We start from the raw sequence: 24,709 nt of genomic DNA on the forward strand, positions 1-24,709 counted from the left end.
TCTGTTTTAAATATTCAACCAAGCGTTAACACACCCAATGTATGTTTTTTTGTTTTGTTTCTCATAGGTATTTCATATGTTTCGCTTCTTTCCCGATTAAGTGGTGATACAAAAACAAACTTTTTTATTTAAGAACAATTTTAATTTGGATTTTTTGTGTTCTTCCGCAAATCAAAAAGAATAATCTTAGAATTGTTGGATATGTACTACCTAAGGTACCATAAAATAACCATTTCGAATTAAACTGCCAATTTGATATTTCTGAAAAAATAGGTTCAGCCGGGTCAAATATTTTATACTCTCCACCATTGAAGTAAATAGGAACATTTAGCTTCCTTTCGCTTATGAGAGTAATAAGCTTTTCCTCCACTTTGAGGCTTATTCAATGAAGGAGTAGGATATGGGTATAATACCATAGCCCCATAGAAGAGATATGGAGGGATTGGACGATTGGAAGGTACTATGATACGATGTGTCTTTTAAAGGATTGGTTTACTGCAGTGATTCTCAAAGGGTAGAAAATGAGCAATATTGGTTCATATTTTGGTGCAGTCGAACCTCGATTATCCGTAATGGACGGGACCGGATACATTACAGAGTTTGTTAAGTTTTAAACAGATAAGATTAAAATTTTATTTAAAATAGTTTTTGTCCATTGAAATTTGGTCGAATTACGAAAAATTTTAACGGATAATCGGTGTAAAACAAACAACAAATGAAGTGTTTTCCTTTCCCGGAAAATGGAGGTTTGCTGATAATCGAGGTTCGACTGTATATTCCCAATCGTCCGCATCGTCCAAATGGAATGACGTCAACATAGTATTTCGGATTCTAAATGGGTTGAAAACATTGACGTCTCATTGGTATTAAAACTTGTTAAAAAGAGAGCGGTATTCCTCAGTTAGCGTGGCGGAAGAGATTAGAACGAAATGAAACGGATCGTTTCATTTTACTTCAATAAAACTCGTGGTAAAGGGTATAAACAGTTTCTTTCTTACCCTCCTCCGTCATAGTATGGAGGGCATATTAGGTTAGGTTAGGTTTAAGGATGCGCAGCCCTCGGAGACCGTTGGTTCATTGTGTTCATCCTGTGTAGGCTATTTAAAGATGATGGAGATGATGATTTAAAGATGATGGAGGTGTGTTGTTGAGATGATTAAATATAAAGGAGATGATAGAGTGTTGATGTAGCTTGATGAGATGAGGACGATAGGAGATGAGATGATGGTGAGTGTAGGAGATGTAGAGATTGACGCCAAGGAATTATGTGGAAGAGTGAAAAGAGTCTGATTATTAAGGGTTGTTAAGGACCTTTGCCAAGCCATGCTAGATGTCTGGCAAAGTTGAGTAGGACGATGGGATCTATGTTAGACAGGGAGGTAAGAGTGTCTATCTCATATCTGCCTAGTGTACGGTATCTCCTTATTTGCAACATGGGACACCTACAAAGCAGATGTTCGACAGTCTCTATCTCCTCCGCATCTTCCCATAGTCTGCAGTAGTCAATGCCACTGTCGTCCCATTTTGATGTTAGGGACCTCACTCTGCAGTGACCTGTTATATGTAAGTCCCACCGCGATTTTCATCCCTAACTTATCAAGTGAGAGGAGGGAAGCCGTTCTTCGACGAGAAACCACAGGCCAGATTGCCTTGGACACCCTACAACCAGGTTCCAATAGCCATCTTTGATGTGCTTTCTCATTGGAGATCTCCCGAAGGCACGTCGGTGGCCGGACGGTTTCATCAACTGATAAGTCGATAGACCTAGAGCGACCTCGAGTTCATCTGCTACCTCGTTTCCCATGATTTTGCTGTGACCCGGAATCCAACATAGCTTTACGATATCCTGTATATCCTGCAGAGCTCTCCTACAATCAAGAGTAGCTCTTGAATTTATGGTCCGTGACTCGAGAGCCTTGAGGGCCGCTTGACTATCGACATATATAGTCACCGGTCCTGTAACACTGCCTTCAAGCCCTTCCACCAATTCAGCTGCTTTCTTGATAGCAAGAATCTCCGCCTAAAACACACTACAATTATCGTCAAGCTTATATGAGTTTTTAATTGGTGGATTCTCGCAGTAGACGCCAGCGCCAGTTCCTTTTTCCATATTGGACCCGTCTGTGTAAATTGCCAGACCGTCCAGAGGAGATATGCACTCAGCCCATGCGTCTCTGCTTGGGAAGATAACAGTTAAGGAGTCAAAATTGAATGAGGTAGGCATATAATGGCTTACGCCGCCATTGTCAAATAACTCAATTCGACTATCAACTAGATTTAGGACATTCGAGTGTCCAAAGTGTGAACCACGCCAACATCCAGACTACCGAAGTCTGAAATCAGTTCTTGCCGCTTGAAACTGGATGGGGATGTCCAGAGTTTGGAGATCTAGGATGACGTTTAAAGCAGCTTGAGGATTGCTTTTAATCGATCCGGTAATCCGGTAAGCAGCAGTTTATACACTTGATAATTTGGAAAGTAACGATTTGTCAGCCGGTGTATAATCTGTGGTCTCAATCCCCAGCTTTTTCCAATGGAGTTCTTACAGGAATAGAGTGCCATGAGTCCTTTCTTCGTTCGCTCCTCTACATTTCTTTTTCATGACAAGAGATGGTCCAGAATAGTGCCGAGGTATTTAGCTTCCGTAGAAAGTTCCAGGGCCACCCCGTCCAGGACTGGAGGCTCGAAATTGGGAATTTTGCGTTTCTTGGTGAATAGTACAAGTGCTGTTTTTTCCGGGTTTACTCACAGACCGTTGTTCTGGGCAAAGTTTGCAAGTTGTACTAAGGCTCTTTGCATGACCTCCGACAGGGTTGGCAGGAATTTGCCACTTATTAGCACAACCACATTATCAGCATAAGCAACCACCTTGATCTTCAGCCGCCCGAAGCACACAAGTATTTCATTTATTACCAGAAGCCATAGCAGGGGCGAGAGAACTCCTCCCTGCGGAGTGCCTCTGTTAACAGATTTCCTCACGGAACCCTCTCCTATGCATGAGTTGATGATTCTACTCTTCAGCATCTCATCAATCCATTCCACAATGATGGAGGAAGTGCCTGTATTGCTGAAAGCATTGTGGATTGATTCAAGCTTCACTTTATTGAAAGCCCCCTCGAGGAAGGCCGCCAGCCTGAATTTCCATATGCTTCTCAACATGCCCGACCACCTCATGCAAGGCAGTCTCCACTGATTTGCCTTTAGTGTAGGCATGTTGTGATTTGCTGATGTTAACGGGATTTAATTGTCTTCTAATTTCAAGATCCAGTAACCTTTCTAATGTTTTTAAGAGAAAGGAAGAAAGACTAATTGGTCTGTAGTCTTTTGGTAGAGTATGACTTGGCTTCCCCGCTTTAGGGAGGTAGGTTAACTTAAACTCCTTCCACAGACCAGGTATGTACGATAACAATAAACAATCCTTGAAAATTTCTACCAGGATTGATAGCTCCGGCTCAGCCACATTCTGTTTCTCAACAGGCCCGACCACCTCATGCAAGAAAGACTAATTGGTCTGTAGTCTGACAGCAGATCCAAAGTCTCTAGACCGGAGTTAGTCCAGGAACCATCTCTCCGTTTGATACTACCTATGGATTTAGAGTCCTTAGATAGTATCTTACGGAACCTGGAAGCTTCACTAACCCCTTCTATCGACTCGCTGAAACTAACCCAAGAATTTCGCTTAGCTTTCTTGATTTCACGCTTGTACTTATTGAAATTGACCTTGTAGGCATCCGAATCCGTACTGAGTTTCGTCTTACTGGCTTTATTTCTTCCCCGGATAGGTGATTAGACAAGAGTCCTCATAGCTCGTCAGAATGGTTTTGGTTAGGGAATCCACAGCTCTCTCAACCTCCTCGACAGTGTGGAGAGTGTTACTTCCACTTCCACATAGTTTTAAGGCCGTCAGAGCTTCGAATTTACCCCAATCCGTCCTCCTGGGATTTCTATGAGGGTGCTGTGTTACCCCAAGTATAGAGATATAAAATAGTATCATCCTGTGATCCCAAAAAGGAGCACTTTTCTGATACTTTCCAATTCTCTACATCGGAGTCGTCCATGTTGGTCAGGGTTATGTCAATGACTTCCCCCTTAATCTATTTTGAAACGTGGGAGTGTTACCCCTATTACAGATTCTTAGTTTATTTTTATACCCTCAGTATTTATGCTAACGAGGGTATATACACTTTCATACGGGCAAAATGTGCCTCATCGAAATAATGGTTTTAGACCCCAAGTATGTTTGGACGAAATGTGTTTCAGACAATTTGGAGTTGATTTAGCCATGTCCGTCCGTCTGTCTGTCTGTCCGTCTGGCTGGCTGGTGCGCACGATAACTCTCGAACGGAGCAACCGTTTCGGTTCAAAATTTGGCTTTCGTAATATTTTGACCAAACTTAGTTTAAGTTCGAAGATGGGTTATATCGGTCTACTCCTTCCGGTACCTCCTCCACAAAAGTTCGAAAATGTTCGGAAAATGTGTGCGCACGATAACTCTTGAAGGGAGTAACCGATTTGGCCCACACTTTGTACATCGTGAAAGCTCCACCAGACTTAGATTAAGTTTAAATATGGACTCAATCGGTCCACTCCTTCGGGTACCTCCCACACAAAGTACCTCCCAAAAAGTTCAGTTTAGGACCTGCTCTCGAATCGCTTTGATTTTTTTGTAACAACTTGTTTTCGCTGTCCCCCATACGACGGTACAAGTTTCATAAGGAGCAAGTCCATACTTCCTGAGAAAATAGCCTGAAAGGTGCAAAAAACCCCTATGACACCGTGTGTAGTGGTTGGAGCGCAAGATAAATCTCGAACGGATCTGCCAATTCGGTCCAAAATTTGGCCTTCGTAATATTTTGTCCAAACATAGTTTAAGTTCGAAGATAAACCATGTTGGTCCACTACTTCAGTTACCTCCCTCACAAAAATTCAAAAATCTTCGGAAAAAATAGGCTCACGATAACTCTTGAAGGGAGTGACTGATGTAATCTATACTCTGCACATCCTAATATATCAACCAGATATAGATCAGGTTCGAATATGGACTATATTTGTCCACTCCTTTGGGTACCTCCCACACAAAATTTCGGATAAGTTCACTTTAAGACCTGCTCTCGAATCACTTTGATTTTTGTTGAAGCGATTTGCATTCGCTACCTCCATTACGACGGTAAAAGTTTTTTCTGGGGCAGGTCCATATTTCTTGGGAAAACATCCCGAAAGGTGTAAAAAGCCCTGTGTCACCATATGTGGCTCTCGAACTGTTCTACCGATTTGGTGCAACTTTTGGTCTTCGTCATATTTTATCCAAACTTAGTTTCAATACCGGTCCACAACTTCCGGTACTTCTCCCCAATAGTTAAAAAGTGTCACAAAATGTTAGGACGATATCACTTGAATGGCGCAACCAATTTGGTCCAAACTTTGAATCTCCTAATATTTTGTCAACATTTAGTTTAACTTCTAAAATGGCCCATAACGGTCCTCCCTAAGGGTACCTCCTAATCCACATTTTTGTCGGCAAGTTCAAATGTTGAAAAAGGGCCACAAAATTCTGAAGATTCGCTAAATACATTCTATCTGTCCGTAGATGAAAGTTTCAATTCACATTGGCTGAGGGTATACCTCTGTCGGCAAAGCCGACTGACACTGTTTTACTTGTTTAAAATAAAATTGAAAATGCATTCACCTCTGGCGTTTGTGTCACTGCTTCTCAGGTGGAAGTGGTGGGCATTGGCATCACATCCAAGGACGACCCAGCCTATGCTCCCTAGTTCATCCACTAGATCCTGAATGACCTTGCCTGGTGCTTCGGGGTCTTCGTAAGGCAGGTAAATCGAAGACAAAACTAAGGGTTTGCTCCAACCTTCTTCCATCCGTACCGTGATTATATCACCTCTACTGTAATTGTACAGAAGGATTAGGTTAAGATTCTCTTTAGCAACTATACATGTCCTCACCTTGTCCCCATTTGAGTCAGCGAAAACAGAATAGTTCTTGCCACTATGCCCACTCACCTTATTTGTATATAAATAAAGTTCCTGGACTAGGGCGATAGAGGATGGAGAGTATATTAAATTTGTTTTTCCGTTTGTAACGCATTGAAATAATCATATGGGACCCTATAAAGTACATATATACTTGATCAGGGTAAAATTCTGATTCGGACATCGCTCTGTGGGAAGATGCGTAGTTTACTTGCAGGCAGGTCAAGTTCGATGATGGGCTATGTCGGTCCACGTTTTGGTATAGCCCCCATATAACGGTGCCGGACGATTTCAGTCACATTTTCAGACCGAATTAGATATAGTTTTACATTATAGGTTTCTAGTGATCAAAAAACTTATATTTCAAAAAATGTGGACATAAGACCATGCTTTAGTATATCCCCCCATACAACGGTACCTATCGATTTTCAGTATTTTGAGGATTTTGGCATACAATTTTTAACCGAACTATCTGTAATTTGACATTTTAGATTCTCAGTGGTCACGAAACTTCTTCACTAAAAATCGTCAACATATATAAGTCCATGTTTTGGTTTACCCCCCATATAACGGTACCTCCCAATTGTCGGTATTTTGAGGATTTTACCTAAAATTTTAAACCGAACTAGTTGTTATTTAACATTAAAGGTTCCCAGTGGTCACGAAATGTTTCTGCCAAAAATTGTCAACATAGGTCAGTGTTAACGATACCTCCCCGTTTTCGGCATTTAACTACATAGCTGTAATTAGACATTTGAGCTCCTCTTTCTTTCGACATTTTAACAATTTGAATATAAATTAAATTTAACATAACATATTTCCAATATAAGTTTGTTCACCTCTGAATGCTGATGTCGTGTTGATGACCCGCCGACACATAATCCGCTTCAGAACATTCATACAAACTTTGACTGATAACATGCATAACATTTACACATATTTAAAAAAACTTATATTGAAATAAAGTTTCTATTTATATCTCTTCGTTGTTCTTACCTTTTTTGTGAAAGATATCCAACATTCCATTTGATCATATGGTTGAACATTTTTTATAGTTTCGTTGTTAACTCGATAAAAGTATTGCAAAAAGTTTAATGTTTAGATTTGAATCTTTTTATTGGCTAATTTATAGCCACAACAGAGAGAATGTTTTGTAAAACTATAAATTTAAAATTGTGAGTGTAGGTAGAAAAACAGAAACAATAAGAAATATTGCTAACAGTAAAACAAGAGAATAGTTCAATGATCTCCATAAAAACTGGCAAAGCAATTTTATTTATTAGAAATTATTTTTATTATAATAATTGTAATTAGTTTCATGTTGTCTTCAATTTCATACTTTATTGATGCCAATATCAATTTCTTGAAAAATATCCACTTTAGCAAATACAATTTCAAGTTTTTTTATATTGTTGGAATAATAAATAGAAAATTAATGGAAAGAAATTGAATATTTTAAGATAACAATATCGAATTGCTATAAAATAACAGTCTGATCGATGATTTCGAAACTTATAAATTAATTGGTTAATTAAATGGGCAGGTTCTTTAAATATCGGTGACAATTTAGAGCTTTTATTCTAATATTTATTGATATCATTTTTAACTTGATTAACATAACTTGTTAGGCTGTATAAAAAAATCTTCTATGGTGTAAGATTTTTCAACCAAGAACAAGAGGCATATAATCAAATTAGGTGAATCAATTAGGTGAATTTGTCAAAACATTTTTTCGAACTGAAGAAAGCCTTTTACACGAGGGTCTTTAAAAATGAGCTGAAGGCAGTATTTGCAGACGAGGTGACGGGAGTCCATTCAATAAAGAATGGAGTTACGAAAGATGGCTTAATCGAAGTTTGCATGGAGATTATTTATGTTGATATATGACTTTATATAAAAAGGTTTCCTTCTTGATCTTTGTTGGAGGACAGTTTTCCTTTCCTGAATATGTTTTTAAACCATCCACTATAAGGTGGATGGATTGTAACACATCGAAATATTTGTCGATAGGGTTATGTACGATATTTTGGTGATTATACCATCAGCCTTTAGGCTAGAATGTACATATATATACACTTTCATATGGGCAAAAAGTGCATCATCGAAATAATGGTTTTAGACCCCAAGTATGTTTGGACGAAATGTGTTTCAGACAATTTGGAGTCGATTTAGCGATGTCCGTCCGTCTGGATGGCTGGTGCGCACGATAACTCTCGAACGGATAAACCGATTTGGTCCAAACTTTGGCCTTCGTAATATTTTGTACAAACTTAGTTTAAGTTCGAAGATGCGCCATATCGGTCCACTCCTTCCGGTACCTCCCCCACAAAAGTTCGAAAATGTTCGGAACATATGTGCGCACAATAACTCTTGAAGGGAGCAAACGATTTGGTCCATACTTTGCACATCGTGAAATTTTTACCTGACTTAGATGAGGCTCCATTATGGACACTATCGGTCCACGTCTTCGGGTACCTCTTACACAAAATTTCGAAAAAGTTCAGTTTAGGACCTGCTCTCGAATCGCTTTGATTTTTGTTGTAGGAACATGTAGTTACTGCCCTTCATACGACGGTATAAGTTTCATCAGGCGCAAGTCCATATTTCCTGAGAAAATAGCCTGAAAGTTGCAAAAACCCTATGACACCGTGTGTAGTGGTTGCAGCGCAAGATAACTCTCGAACGGATGAACCGATTTAGTCCAAAATGTGGCTTTCGTCATATTTTGTCCAGGCTTAGTTTTAGTTCGAAGATGGGCCATATCGGTCCACTCCTTCAGGTACCTCCCCCACAAAAGTTCAAAAATGTTCGCAAAAATTGTGCGCACGATAACTCTTAAAGGGAGCAACCAATGTGGTCCATACTTTGAACATAGCGAAATTTCTACCAGGGATAGATGAGTTTTCAATATGGACTCTAACGGTTCACTCCTTCGGGTACCTCCCACACAAAACTTCGGAAAAGTTCAGTTTAGGACCTGCTCTCGGATGGTTTCGACTTTTGTTGTAGCAACTTGTATTCGCTGCCCCCAATAGGACAAAACAAGTTTTATCAAGGGAAAGTTCATACTTCCTGAGAAAAGAGTCCGAAAGCTGTAAAAAAACCTCTACGGTACCATGTGTAGTGGTTGTAGCGCTCGATAACTCTCGAACGGAATGGCCGATTCGATCAAAAATTTGGCGTTCATAAAATTTTGTCCTTTCTTAGTATAAGTTCGAAGATAGGTACTCGTACATCCCACACAGAAGTTCAAAACTTTCCGCTTAAATGGTGCCCACGACAAAAATGAAAGGCAGTAACCGATTTGATCCATACTTTTCATATCGTAATATCTCCACGGGACATAGATCAGGTTTGAATATGGACTATATAGGTTCACTCCTTCGAGTACCTACCACACAACATTTGGGAAATGTGCGGTTTGAGGCCTGCCCTCGGATTGTTTTGCTTCTCTTTGTAACAACTTGTATTCGCTGCACCCATTACGACAGCACACATTTTTTCAGGGGCAAGTTCACTCTTTCTGAAAAGAATGGTCCGAAAACTGTAAAAAAAAACACTATGGCGTCATGTGTAGCGGCTGGAGCGCAAGATAACTCTCGAACGGATTAGCCGAATCGGTTCAAACTATGCTCTTCGAATCCCTTTGATTGTTTTGTAACAACTTGTATTCGCTTTCCCTATTACGACGATACATATTTTTTCGGGGGCAAGTACTTACTTCTTGAGGTAATTGTCCAAACGCTCAAAAAAGCTTGGCGCCACCAACTGAACTGGAAAATACGTAAGATAACCCTCGAAGGGAGAAACCGATTTGGTATAAACTTTGTACATCTTATTATATAGACGTCAGAAGTATTGTGTGATACTTCTTTTCTTTAGGTCTGAGGCTGAGGGTATTTCTCTGTCGGCCAAGCCGACTGATACTTTTTTACTTGTTAGTATATTAATTTTTTATTTTTTTAATCGAGCTTTATGATCTATTATGCATGTGAAAAAATAAAGCCGACGATTCGAACCCACACACCCACCACTATGTGACATGCATGTTTCGCCTTCGTTAAAGGCTCGTCAGACATATCGGATGTGGAGCGGCTTCGTTGTCCTCGAACTTTTCTTCTTTCAAATGCATTTTTGTTTTGTTTTGTTACAACAACAATGAGGATTTTCCCATTTAGTTGTGCTTTCATGACAAACGGCTGGCGCTGCCTTTGAAAGTTATGAGTTTGGCTCTGAACGCTAACACGCCGCGACAACACTTTTTTCCTGTGTTACAAGGACGTGGGTTCAAACCCAAGCCTGGCTCAGCAGATTTTATTTATTTGAAAATTTTGCTTTTTAATTTTATTTTTTTTAATCGAGCTTTATGATCTATAATGCAAGTATTAGTTTTTTATTTCGTGAAAAAGTTCCCACACTGAAAACAGAAAACTTGCCATTCCGGACCTATTGATACTTTTCTTATCTCCTTTCTTTTTTATACCCTCAGCCTTTAGGCTACATAGGTATGTATATTCATTTTCATATGGAATAATGTGTTTTCATTGACATGAAAAATATTTGTTAGAAATATGTTTGGATCAAAACAAATATATATTTGTTTGGTACCAAATTTAAGGCTAAGAAGATCTTCTCTAAAAGTGATCACTTTTGTCGATATGCCCCTACCAAAACTTTGATATTCATTGTTACAATTAAAATCAAAAAATCTTTTTAGATTAGATAAAGCGACTACTGTGCTATCTCTTTTGACATGCTTTGCCGTTGGAGTATCCTAGATAGAAGCGGAGGTATTCGCACACGCAGAAAAATATATGTTAGAAATATGTTTGGATCCAAACAAACATATGTTTGGGACTGGTTGCAAACAAATATATGTTTGCAATATTTTGTAACACATGTCAATTTTATTTTATTTTTTATTTTATAACATATTTTTATGGGTGGAGAGAGGATTTTTGTCAAAGAGCGTAACAACAGGGTTCTTACTTATTTCATAATAAAGAGCTGTGTGTATGGTGCAATAGAAGACGTGGAAGCAACGACGGGAGGGTGAAAAAATTTGTTTTTGCTTTGGTGGCGCGTATGCGGCCAAAAGCATGTGTGTCGTTCTTTGTTGTTGTTGTTGCGATTTATTCATCCACAGGTAGTAATTTTTTCTGTAACAGTTAACCAATATAGCAAGCGAAGATGAAAAGAAAAAAAGGTATGAATTATTTTTGTTCTTTTTGCGAGAAAGATAGAGAGCATTTTTTCTTCAGTTTCCTCAAGGCAGTTGTTGAGTAAAGACGGTAAAGTAAATAAATAAATCAGTGCTTTGTGTATCTTTAAGACATTGAACTTTTTATTAAATTAAATGACCAATACATTTTATAATTGGAAATTTTATAATTGAATCAAAAAGGGAATGGAAATTTGTTATTGGACAAGTAAGAAATCGCATTTAATATTGGTAATAACATTAATTCATTTTTCATATCCATGAATATATTTGAAATATGGACGTATCTATTTATTACATTATATAATCATGTGATTTCAGATGCCCGTTTCCCGTTGATGATTTCAATTTTGAGGAAAATGTGTTTTATTTTACAATTAACGAGAAGCGTTCAACGATGTTCCTATATTTTATAATTAATAGTTTTTATATGTTTTTCTTTCTAGACGTGTGGCACTATTTATTGTATTTCGAATTTTGTATTTACATACGCGTCTGTTGTTGCATTTGTGTTTGGTATTTCTATGCATTTCAATAAAAGAAAAACAACCACTATTTATAAATGTGTGTATGTGTATGTTTTTGTGGATTTTGGGTTTGTATTTATATTATATCTAAACAAATATTTATTTGCAGGACCCAAACATATGTTACGTTTGAGAATGTTGCAAACATATATACGTTTGCTGCAAAAATATGTTTTGGACTTATGTTAGAGGGGCCTTTTTCCTTCCGTGCATAAAAATTAACTTTTTATCTAAATACCCATTTCGACCCCTGACTACTATCCGACCATTACCAAAGTCAATAGGCTTCTTCCCCTATGGAACCACCATCAACGCCCAACATTTCGTGACGATCCGATCAAAATTGCGACATGTAGCGCGACTACAAAAAAATGGGATGTATTACCGACTATTGCGGCATCTCAGTTGTACCAACTTACATTACATCATTGTAAAGTTGAGATTTTCTATTTTCATAACCCGGCTTTGCTTTTGAAAGGTCTTCTACCACAGCTGTGATTTCGTCATTATAATTCAAATCCCAAAAATGTAAAATTGGGTAAAATAAGCCACTATAGCGATATCTCTGTTGTTTGATCACATACACCAACCTAATTTCGGTCATTGTAAATGTGACATTTTGCTTTTAAAATACCCATTACATAAGCGGAGCTATTTGTATTAGAATAAAACCTTGAATTTTTCCCGCATAAGTTTTTGTCCATTCCGACCCGTGTATATTATCGGACCATCACTCGCATCAATATCGGACCCGCATCAATAACCAACATTTAGTTACGATACGATCAAAATTGCAACCTGTAGCTTGATTACAAGGTTTAGATGGACAGATGGACGAACACATATAGATAGATCGAGACATTCATTTTGCCATTATGGGTCTACGACCATTATTTCTATGCGTTACAAATTTTTGAACCAAAACCAACTTATAATAACCTCCCCACATACTCCCAGTGGTGTGGACCGGATTCCTTGGTGGAGTCTCTGGTATCCAAGCACTGTTTTCATGGAGTGGGTAACATTTTGCCATTGGGCTGATATGTTATCGGGACGAGAAATGCTTTGATTAAATATTTTGGGCAGTTGAGTGGAATATGCTGTGGCTATTTGTTGTGACTGCAGCTTATCGATGTCCAGCTTCCGTGTTGTGTCTGCACGTACCTTTGCTGCACCAAGGTAGTGGTCCGAGTCTATGTTTGCTCCTAGGAACGATCTTACATCCAAAACGCTCGATGAATGTCTTCCGTCTATCACAACGTGATCAATTTCATTTCTTGTTTTTTGATCTGGCGACAGCCTGCTGCCCTTCTGTTTATCGAGATGTTTAAATCTGGTACTGCTAACTACCATGTTTTTAGCCGCTGCGAAGTCTATCAGCCTCATTCTATTGTTCGGTGTTTCACTATGGAGACAGAATTTCCCGACTGTTGGGCCAAAGATATTCTCCTTTCCAATTTTGGCATTAAAATCGCCTATGTTTCTTCTAAGCGTTCATAAAATATATCTATGGTCAGTTCGTCATTGTCTTTAGTGGGAGCATGAGCGCAAATAAAGCTGATGTTGAAGAATTTTACTTTTATTCGAATTGCAGCAAGTCTTTCATTCACTGGGGTGAAGCCGGAGACCAGATGTTTTAACCTCCGACCAACTACAAATCCGCAACCAAACTCATGCTTTGTGTCATGGCAGCTATAATACAGTGCGTCAACTTTAGGTGTTGTTGTGACGTTTTTCCCATTCCATCGTATTTCCTGTATGGCAGTAATTTCGGCTTTGTACTTTTCAAGTACATCTGCCAAAGCGTAAACTGCACCTTCTCTATAAAGTGTGCGAACATTCCAGGTGCAGATTCCCCAACTTTAGAGGGGATTGTTTTTCTTTCCTTTCGTTTTTTCATAGTAGGCTGCTTTTTCTAGGGGAGGGTTACTAACCCGGCGCCCAACCCCAAGTTTTTAACGTTCTTATAAGTGAATGCATGACACATTTTATCTCACTACCTTTAACGAGTGTTAAAGGCAGCTACCCCAGGGACCAAGAAAAATCCTGGACTTCGCCATGGTAAAGCCGGTCAGGACCGTTCCTTGGCATCTTTAATCTCCTACGTCACCAAGATATTGACTATCTTTTACAATCAGCCTGTTCGCTACGTGAACACCTGTCTTCATTTATATTATGCTTTTCGTCGGCAACTGCATGCGTCCTGTCATAATGGATGGGGGCGCGATAAATAAGAAGAGAATGAATTCCAAAATAAAATTCACATTCACAATGGACTATGTTGGTCCATGTACTCCGCAAAAGTTCAACACCAAATCTAAATAGAATCCAAATAGAAGTTAGTAGCAAAAGGTATTTTTTCAGAGCATCCACAAACGTTAAAATAAATACAAGTAAAAAAGTATCACTCGGCTTTGCCGACAGAGATATACTCGCAGCCTGTGTGAATTGAAACGTCCATCTATTGACAACATCGAATCCACGGATTACGGATTTTGTAGCCTTTTTTGAAATTTGCCGAAATAAAATATATTTGGTTTGAAGATCAAATGAGTTGCGGAGGACTAAGGAGAAGAACGATTTCTGAAGTCAAACTACATTTGGACAAAATATTCGAAGATCTAAGGTTTGGACGGTTGCGTTCAGCATATATAGCGCGTACTATTTTAGTGACTTTTTTCTAACTTTGGGGGATGTACCGGATGGTGTGCACCGACAGTGCCAATATTCAAACTTGAACTTAGTTTGGACTAAATATTTCGAAGTCTAAATTTTGGACGGAATCGGCTGATCCGTTCGAGAGTTAGGGATTTTTACAGCTTTCGGGCTATTTTCTCGGAAAGTATGTACTTGTCCCTGAAAAATATTTGCACCGTCGCCATGGGGCAGCGAATACAAGTTGTTACAACAAAGATTAAAGCGTTTCGAAAGCAGGCCTTATACTGCATTTTTTCGAAATTTTGTGTGGGAGGTACCTGAAGGAGTTGAAATATATAGTACATATTCAAGCCCGATCGATGCCTCGTAAAAATATTACGATGTGCTTTCAGGAGTCATCGTGGATACAAAATTTCGGAATATTTTCGAATTTTTGTAGGAGAGGTACCTAAAGGAATTGACCGATATGCCTCACCTTCGCACTTAAACTAAGTTCTGACAAAATATTACGATGGCCTAATTTTAGACCGAATTGTCAGATCCGTTCGGGAGTTATCGTGCGCTCCAACCACTACACATTATGCCATATGTGATTTTTACAACTTTCTGGCTATTTGCCCAGGAAGTATGGATTTGCCCCTGATAGAACTTCTACTACTTCTACAACAAAAATCAAAACGATCCGAGAGCAGGTCCTAAACTGAACTTGTGTGGAACATTCCCATATTGGAACCTCATCTAAGCCTGGTAGAAATTTTACGATGCGCAAAGTATGAACCAAATCGGTTGCTCCCTTCAATAATTATCGTGCGCACAAATTTTCCAAACACACTTGTGGTCTAAAACCGTTATTTCTTTGAGGCACATTTGCCCGTATGAAAGTGTATATAACCTCGTTAGCATAAATGCTGAGGGTATAAAAAGTCTCGATATTTTTATCGGCAAATTCATACGTCCAAACAAAGCCACAAAATTTTGAGAACCTCTCTAAATACATGGATATTCGATCTGGCCATAGATGTCTCAATAAAAGTGAACCATATTAATGTGAACCAGGACATTTGCATTATTTGTGGTATCTTGGTATTCCCTACATTTACCAACACTCGCGATATCTGTACATAAAAACCTCTTAATGTCAATTATAAGTATCATGAAGACAAATGGTATGAGAATCACAATTTTTTTATTTGCTTGCTTCTGTACTAATAAGGTTTTGAATTTCACATTTAATTTGAATGAAATCATATACTGCTGCAACATAAAGCAGTTGATGACAAATTATATCTATGCGGGTAATTTATACCACACAAAAACAATTAATTATATCTAAGGAAAAATGTATGCAATTAATTAAATTTCTTTCATTTAAATATGCATTGTTCTGAGATACTTTGATGAGATTCTTTAACACTCGAAGAGTTTTTTTACACGACCCGAACACTTGAGTCTTATAATGTGAAACAAAAAGAATAGTTCCCAGCCATTAAACTAGTTCTGTCAAGTAGAGAGAATAATAACAATTAAAAAGTGATTTCATAATAAAGATGAGTGTTAAAACGTCAAGTGTTGGCAAAATAGATTAGATAATGAATCAACAGATTTGATTTGACACCTACGATTGGCATTAATTAATGGGTACTAATAAATTCTAAAGTGTATATAGAAATGTACAAATGTGATTTAAATGGATGAGTTTTGAAAGCTTTATAATACAGCTTTGATTTAATGGCAATACAATTCAATTTATTTTTATATCATTTTTTAAGCTTTATCTTCTTCAGTGTATCTTCTTTTCATACCTTCTGTGTGATTATCTTTTACTTTTGTTTGTGAAAAGCCATTGTTTACAAACGTTCTGGAAGTACGTACTAAATAAATTGTTTCTGGTGTCGTGGTTAATTCCTGTTGTGAGCAAATCAAAGCAACAGGTTTGTTGCTCAAGTCTTTTGTTTTGTTTCTTTAGCCACTGCTACATCAATGGTTGGCCAAGTGTACTTCCATTATGTGATAAGTGTTTCTTCTTTTGAATTTTGTTGTTGTTGTTTTCATTTTTTTAAAGTAGCACCCATTCATTCATTGTTTATTTTTAATGCGTGATCTGCCTAAATTAAGCTGACGACCAAAAAAATACGAACATAGCCTCCACGAAAGTGAAATCTCGGAACAAAACAAAAATCGACAAATAAAAGGGGCTTGTTCTCCTCCTTCTGTTGAAATGTTGTAAACATGGCAAAAATTGTAAGTTTCACAATATGTATTTGTATGGCTCGTTTTGAAGGTCACATTGTTGCCAATGCACAAAATGTGTAATAAAAACCCTGGTTCACATCGTATTCTGCGTTTAACCTTGATATGTTGATAATGGGGACGGTGCTCTTTTCAGGAAGTAGTTGCGGTCAGAACATGCTACAATAAAATAATAACAGCAAGTGCTTTGCCACAAACCTATTGTTGAAACTAAATTTCATAAACATTAATTCATATAAACGATTTTTTTTTATATTTGTCTTTTCTTCAAATAATTCTTGACCAAAGTAATCTATTATTGACTAAACTATTATTCTTACAGAATGTGACACAGAATAAAACCATAACATATTTTGGTAAAAAAAAATCTAAGTTTGTCTAATAGAATATGGGCTACATATTTGAAAATCTTTTTCTCAAAATTGGTTTACAGCATTTAGGGTTTGAAATCCAAGTATATTTGGATGAAATCCGTTTCAGACACGGTAACTTTCGAACACATCCACTGATTCGGTCCAAAAATTCATTATCGTAATATTTTTTCCAAACAAAGATCAACTTCGAAGATGGGCCATATCGGTACCCACCCTTTTGTAACTCCCCCACAAATGTTCGAAATTTTTCTCAAAATGATTCGTCCATACTTTGCACATCTTAAAATGTCTACCAAACATAAATCAGGTTCGAATATGGACTATATCGGTCCACTCCATAGTTGTCCCACTTGTATGGAAAGGAGTGCCAAAAACAGGTCTAATCGATCTACCGCTTCAAAATTTTAAACATAGATTTATAACAAGGCAAAGAGATAGAAAAAAATGTTATTTGATGTAGGTCCATATAAAGGTACCGCCCGATTTTTGTTATTTTGATGACTTTAGACAAATTTTCCAACTGATTTGGTTGAAATTTTGCGTTTTGAGTTCTGAGTTCTGGGTGAACAAAATATTTCCTCGCAAAATTGTATATGTATAAAGGTCCACGATTAGGTATTGCCCCCATATAAAGGTGCCGCCCGACTTTTGTTATTTTGATGAATTTAGACAAATTTTCCAACCGATTTGGTTGAAATTTCGCGTTTTGTTCCCTCAGAACTCAAAACGCAAAATTTCAACCAAATCGTATAGGTATAGCCCCCATATTTTAACCAAATGTTCCAACCGATTTTGTTTTAGTTTTGCATTTTGAGTTCTGAGTAAAGAAACTACCTCCTTGCAAAAATTATACAATATAGGTCTACGTTTAAATATAGCCCCCATATAAATGTACCACCGGATTTTCGGAATTTTGAACTATTTTTGCCGAATTTTCGAACCGATTTGGCTGTTATTTTGGATTTTGAGTTCTCAGTATATAAAATACCTGCCTACAAAAAATATTGCATATGGGCCCAAGTTTAGGAATAGCTCCCATAATAGCGTACCTCCAGATTTTCGGAATTTTTACGATTTTACAGACGTGGTATAAGGGGAATGACTTACCGGGGGGCAGCTGGATTTTATTTGATCGTAAACTAGAGACGTTCCCCTGTATTTAAAAAATATGGAGTCTCCCAAATACTCCCAACATTAGTAAAACTCAGCACAAATTTATAGTACTGATATTAAAAATATCAGAAAAAGTAGTTTACAAATTATATATTTTTAAGGAAGTTAGAAAATAAGTAATGAATATTTTTTCGTAAAAACATTGTCAATATCATCAATTGAAAGTTTCATTCTGGAAATTGTACATTTACCCCTTTAATTATACCCTTAGCATTAATGCTAACGAGGGTATATACACTTTCATACGGACAAAATGTGCCTCATCGATGTAATGGTTTTAGACCCCATGTATGTTTAGACGAAATCCGTTCCAGACAATTTTGAGTTGATTTAGCCATGTCCGTCCGTCTGTCTGGCTGGCTGGAGCGCACGATAACTCTCGAATGGATCAACCGATTTGGTCCAAAAATTGGCTTTCGTAATATTTTGTCCAAGCTTAGTTCAAGTTTAAAGATCGGTTATATCGGTCCACTCCTTCCGGTACCTCCCCCACAAAAGTTCGAAAATGTTCGGAAAAATTGTGCGCACGATAACTCTTGAAGAGTAATCGATGTGGTCCACACTTTGCACATCGGGAAATTTCTACCAGACTTAGATGAGGTTTCAATATGGATTCAATTGGACCACTCCTTCGGGTACCTCTCACACAAAAATTCGGAAAAGTTCAGTGTAGGACATGATCTCGAATCCCTTTGATTTTTGGAAAAGGGTATTATAAGTTTGTTTTGGTAAAAGTTCATGTAACACCGCGAAATATTCGTCGGAGACCCCCAATATGGTATACCATTCTTCATATCTCGACGAGATAAAGCGATTTTGAGATGTGTGTCTGTCCGTCCGTCCGTGCGTCCGTCTGTCCATTATAAATTGTAAACACGCTCCAGGCCGCAATTATGGACCGATCGTCACGAAATTTTGTATGGAGGTCGGGTTCAGAGCAGAATAGATCCCTATGGTGGTGATGTTCGTGAAATATTTAGAGGGTGAAATGGACCAAAAACATAATTTTTATCAAATTTTGTAGCGGCTCTGTAGGTCGCAATAATAGTCCGACCCAAGGTAAGAGTATATCACAAAGGAGAAGCTTGCAATTTGAGATGGCGATCGGATAATACTTAGAGGTTTAAATGGACCAAAACTTTTGTGTGAAAATTGTGAAAATTTTTAATATACAGCTTACATCTTAATTCCTGGAAGTGACATTCCGGACAAGTGTGATATGCTTGAAAGTGGAACGCTTGACCTTTCAATTGATGCCAATTATATTGGTGTGCATGATTAGATAACAGAGTTACAGCCTAATATATTCCGTTATTTGTTTGTAGTGTAATAATAAACTCGATAGAAGTCGCAATTATACATCAATAGTCACGAAATTTTGCACCGGGTAAGAGTATAGGTCGAAAAAGATGCCTACAATTTTCAATGATGATCTGATATTCTTTAGCGGGTGAAATGGACCATTACTTTTGTATGAAAAATATAAAAATTGTATTTTTGGTCGATATTTTAATTCCTTGAGGACATATGGTAATATTCAAAAAAGTTTTACAATCGTTGAAGTTGAGGTTCACCATTTAATAAGTCGCGAACTGTTAATATATTTTATAAAATATGAATATATTTATATTAATTGAAGTGTTTTAGCCACGATCTCATAATATGGACCATAACAAATAATTTTCGTGGAAGCTGCGTTGGTGGTAATATAAAAAAATGGGAAATATGTGTTGAAGTAAACAATTTTTTTTGTGTTCTTTCTTTATTTATGGCCAAACCACGCAAAACTCAAACCTGTGCTCAAAAAGAGAACTAAAGAATACCCCTTGGGCACCATGGTTCTAGTGTATGACTTTTCGATATATACACTGCATCCCCCTAACATCGATGCTGACATTTTGAAGTTTTCAGTGTTTTTCGAATTTTTCTTATAATTTGAGGGTGCAACTAGATAATAATCGAAACTAGTATATACAGTCGCGATTCCACGTCGTTTGATGTATATCTCATGAGAGTGCTCCGTACAGCTTCCTAGTAATAGGAGTCCTATTCAGGCGAGTCCAAAGGCGACTCGTCGTACAGGTACCCCTGAACCTCGCGTGATTTTAGTTTTTTTACGTGCCGGATCTAATAAGCCCTTCCGCTTTCGAATCCATCCACTAAAATGCCGGATATAGATACCTTGAAAGTAGGAAAATCTGCAAAAATATATTTTGACAATTCCGCGAATTGAACCGCGATTTTCTTTGATTATTTTTACATAAATGTAATTGTTCAGACATTCACATTGCCTAGTATGATTAAGCACATAATGCATTAATGAAATTGTTAATTCTTCATATCGTATAACTATAATAACTCAGACAGTAGGTCATTGCAAAAAGCAAACAAACTAAATGTTCTACTTGAAGGTGCAAACGCAGATTTACTATCATTACCTAAAAATGTAAAACATCAATGTTGTAGTACTGTTGTGGGGCAATGAACCACAACGTTTCTTTTCATAATAATTATTTTGTAAATTAAGCAATTTCTACAACACACTAGACACCAAACGAAATGTGCAATTTAGCAATAAGTTAGTATTTAAGAACCGTTTTATCAATAAAGAATGTGAGAACTTGAAAAAGCCTTCTTGTGCATACATCATTTCCTCTCCGATTTAACCAAGTTCATGTGCTTGTGTTAAAACTATAATTTAGTATCTTGGTGACACTGCCTTGATAAAAGACATCTACAACCTCATTTAATTTATCTTGGTGATCCGCCTTGATAAACGACATTTAAAACCTCATTGAAGAACAAAACAGTCCATTCAATAAACATTTGGTGACCCCGAGTCCTACTGATAGGACGAAACACGCAACCACATTTGGTGACCCCTAGTCCTTCCGATAGGACGAAACACGCAACCACATTTGGTGACTCCTAGTCCTTCCGATAGGACGAAACACGCAACCACATTTGGTGACCCCTAGTCCTTCCGATAGGACGAAACACGCAACCACATTTGGTGACCCCTAGTCCTTCCGATAGGACGAAACACGCAAACACATTTGTTGACCCCTAGTCCTTCCGATAGGACGAAGCACGCAACCACATTTGGTGACTCCTAGTCCTTTCGATAGGACGAAACACGCAACCACATTTGTGACATCGAGTCCCTCCAATAGGACGAAATACATCCCAAAATATTTCAGATCCTGCAGCACGGCACAGGATCAACATTAGCAAGTTCACCAGGACATCAGTCGGCATTCTAGAACAGTAGCGTATCAGTCAATTGGTAGATGCTCAACGAGCCACGGGTGATCGGATAGAAACTATCATCCGCAATCTCGAATAGAACAACTAGCTTCTACAAGGATCGACTCACTAAATTAGACACCGCATGGGCCGAGTTCGAAATCACAGACTCGAAAATACAGTGTCTCGAAAATTATCCAAAGGACCACAAGTACTTCACCGAGAAGTACTACCAGCAGGTGTCTGAACTTACAATGAAGTACCGGGAGCTATTTGAGTCAGCCATGTTGGAGCCTTCAAAAGAATCAGAAACAACTGCTGATAAACCTCCTGCAAAGAAATCAACCATAAACAACGGCGGCTCAATAGCTTCAGTATCCTCAACTAATTCGGCAATCAGAAGACAAAACGTTATGATAGCGTCTCTGAAGAGGGTACTTACCATGGATCCGACAGCATCCAACATGAAACTAAAGAAAAAACTGTGGGAACAAATTCAAGAACTGCATTTCTCAATATGGGAAAACAGTTGCAATCCACAGGAAGAAGGCTACGATATGGACTCCTACACCACTCTGGAGAATATGGTAGTAGAAAACTTCAAAACAACAACACCAACTGCAGAAAAAGGAATAGAACTTGGGCAAGCGAATGTGTTGCCACTGCCCAAAATCACAATCCCAAAATTTAATGGAGATTATCTAAAATGGCCGGCCTTCTTTGACCTTTTCACGCAGTTAGTAAACAATCAACGCATACCCACAGTACAAAAGATGTGGTATCTGAAGGCCAATCTCACTGGTGAAGCGGAAAATTTGATAAGTCATATCTCAGCAATAGCCGAAAATTATGAAGCAGCATGGAAAATTTTGCAAGACCGATACAACAACAAGCGAGTGCTGGTAGCATCGCTTATACATCAACTGATTGATCAGCCATCAACCGGATCATCAGCCGCGTCCATAAAGCAGCTACATGACGTCACACAAGAGTGCTTACATGCGCTTAAAAACGTGGGAGTCGACACGTCCTCTTGGAGTCCAATACTACTTCATCTACTGTCGAAGAAACTAGACCGAAGTATTTACAATCAATACGAAAGATCAATTGGCAACCCAAGGGAATTGCAGCAAGTTAGTCAATTCCTAGAATTTCTGGAGACTCGATTCCAGTCAATGGAGGCAATGGGTCAAAAGGAAAAACCTTCCTCTAAATCTTGCGCTACAGTGGCATCAGCAAACCAAGGAAACAACATATGTACTCTATGTAAAAATGGCACCCATAAAATATATCACTGCCACAACTTTCTCAAAATGACACCACCAGAACGACTAAATTTCACACAAAAGCAAAAACGATGTGTAAACTGTTTAAAGGCGGGCCATTCATCGAAGCAATGTACTACGCGATGCTGCATGAAATGCAACAAGAAACACAACACACTGTTGCATCTAGAGCGCAAGCAAGGATCTACAAACAAACAAGATAGTCGTATGACTTTATCATCTGAAACTGGTACAAAGCCTGCCGGAGGGGTAGCCTCCGTAAATACTGAGTCGCCCAATAATCAGGAAGCCACCTCGCTGGCCGCTGCAAATAAAGAACAAATCAGCTCGTACGTTCTACTCAGCACAGCAGTAGTCAAAATAAAGGTGGATGAAGCAGAAGTGGAGTGCCGCGCTTTGCTTGATTCTGGTTCACAAGTCAATTTCATCACAGAACGTTTAGTAAAGCGACTTGGCATTTCAATGCAAAAGTCAACAATTAATATCAACGGAATCGGTGCAACCAACACTAGAACAAACCATCGAGTAAATGTGGCTCTGAAGTCTCGAATCAACAATTATTCGACTCGACTTGAAGCATTTGTCTTGCCTCGTATCCTGTCACCACAGCCATCACAATTCATTAACATTGAAGATTGGTCGCTTCCAAAGAATCTGACGCTAGCTGATCCAGCCTTCTACCGTCCTGATAAAATTGATATATTACTAGGTGCAGAACACTATCTCGAACTGTTGTCGATTGGACAAATAAAATTAGCCAAGGATCTCCCCACAATGCAGAACACTGTGTTTGGGTGGATAATATCAGGAAAAGTTCAAGAAGAAAAGCCCAGGAACTTTACATGTGGAATCTGTACCACGGATGAATCGCTTGACGCCTCTATCGCCCGGCTGTGGGAATTGGAGGAAATCAAGACAACCAACAAACCAATGTCCATCGAAGAAAGACAATGTGAAAATCACTTTGAGCAGCACACCATCAAGGACAACAAAAATCGATTTGTAGTCCGAATACCCTTTCATCAAAACCCTGACGCGTTAGGAGACTCACATGGGATCGCAATCAATCGATTTTTCTCCCTCGAACGCCGGTTACAGAAAGATCCTGAGTTGAAGGAACAATATGTCAGATTCATGGAAGAATATGAGAACCTAGGACACATGACAAAAATATCGGCGGATGCTATTCGCTCACCACACTACTACATCCCACATCATTGCGTGCAACGACCTGAGAGCACAACAACAAAGCTTCGTGTAGTATTCGACGCATCGGCCAAAACTTCGTCATCGCATTCGTTAAATGATCTGATGTACACAGGACCTACTGTTCAAAGCGATCTGTTCTCCATACTACTGAGATTTAGGCTACCCAAATACGTTTTCACAACTGACGTCGAGAAAAATGAAAAAACAGACAGGTCCTAATCTCTCCTCAACTAATAATTTGGAGAAAGGATGTCTCTCAGCACAAGAGCCGCCCCATATTTGGCAACAAGATGCCTGCAACGATTAGCCAAGGACAACGCAATCCGTTACCCGCTCGCCTCGCAATTTCTCCAAGAGAATTTTTACGTCGACGATGGCCTGGGCGGAGCAGACAGTTTAATAACGGCAATTAATATGCAGCAGCAACTCATTCAAGTTATGAAAGATAGCGGTTTCAACTTACGCAAGTGGTGTGCTAATAACCCTCAACTGCTTAAAAACATTTCAGAAGGAGATCAAGAAGTAAACTTAGATTTCGAGAGCTCAAAGGCTGACACCGTTAAAACATTAGGACTAACATGGCTTCCAAAAGATGACACATTTTGTGTAAAAGTTAACATTGACTCCGTCAAAAGAATCACTAAACGTACAGTTACATCAGATCTTGCCAGACTTTTTGATCCATTAGGAATACTGTCTCCAGTCACAGTAACGGCCAAAATATTCATACAAGAATTGTGGGAGTTAAAATTAGACTGGGACCAATCGTTACCAGAATCCT

The 24,709-nt window shown here is 38.4% G+C and overlaps 1 protein-coding gene across 1 annotated transcript; it reads left to right on the forward strand.

The window, feature by feature from the left end:
* Positions 1–21,687: 21,687 nt before the first annotated feature.
* On the forward strand, positions 21,688–24,147 carry LOC141402943 (uncharacterized). The gene has a single exon (XM_073985070.1). The coding sequence runs from the start codon at positions 21,688–21,690 to the stop codon at positions 24,145–24,147; it is 2,460 nt and encodes an 819-aa protein (XP_073841171.1).
* Positions 24,148–24,709: the final 562 nt, after the last annotated feature.

The sequence above is a fragment of the Musca autumnalis genome, unplaced genomic scaffold (assembly GCF_047663935.1).
Source record: "Musca autumnalis isolate F117 unplaced genomic scaffold, ASM4766393v1 scaffold_4, whole genome shotgun sequence".
Taxonomy (NCBI): Eukaryota; Metazoa; Arthropoda; class Insecta; order Diptera; family Muscidae; genus Musca; species Musca autumnalis.

What these genes read in the sequence shown, in the direction of transcription:
- LOC141402943 (XM_073985070.1), top strand. Translation starts at nt 21,688, where the DNA reads ATGAAGTACCGGGAGCTATTTGAGTCAGCCATGTTGGAGCCTTCAAAA.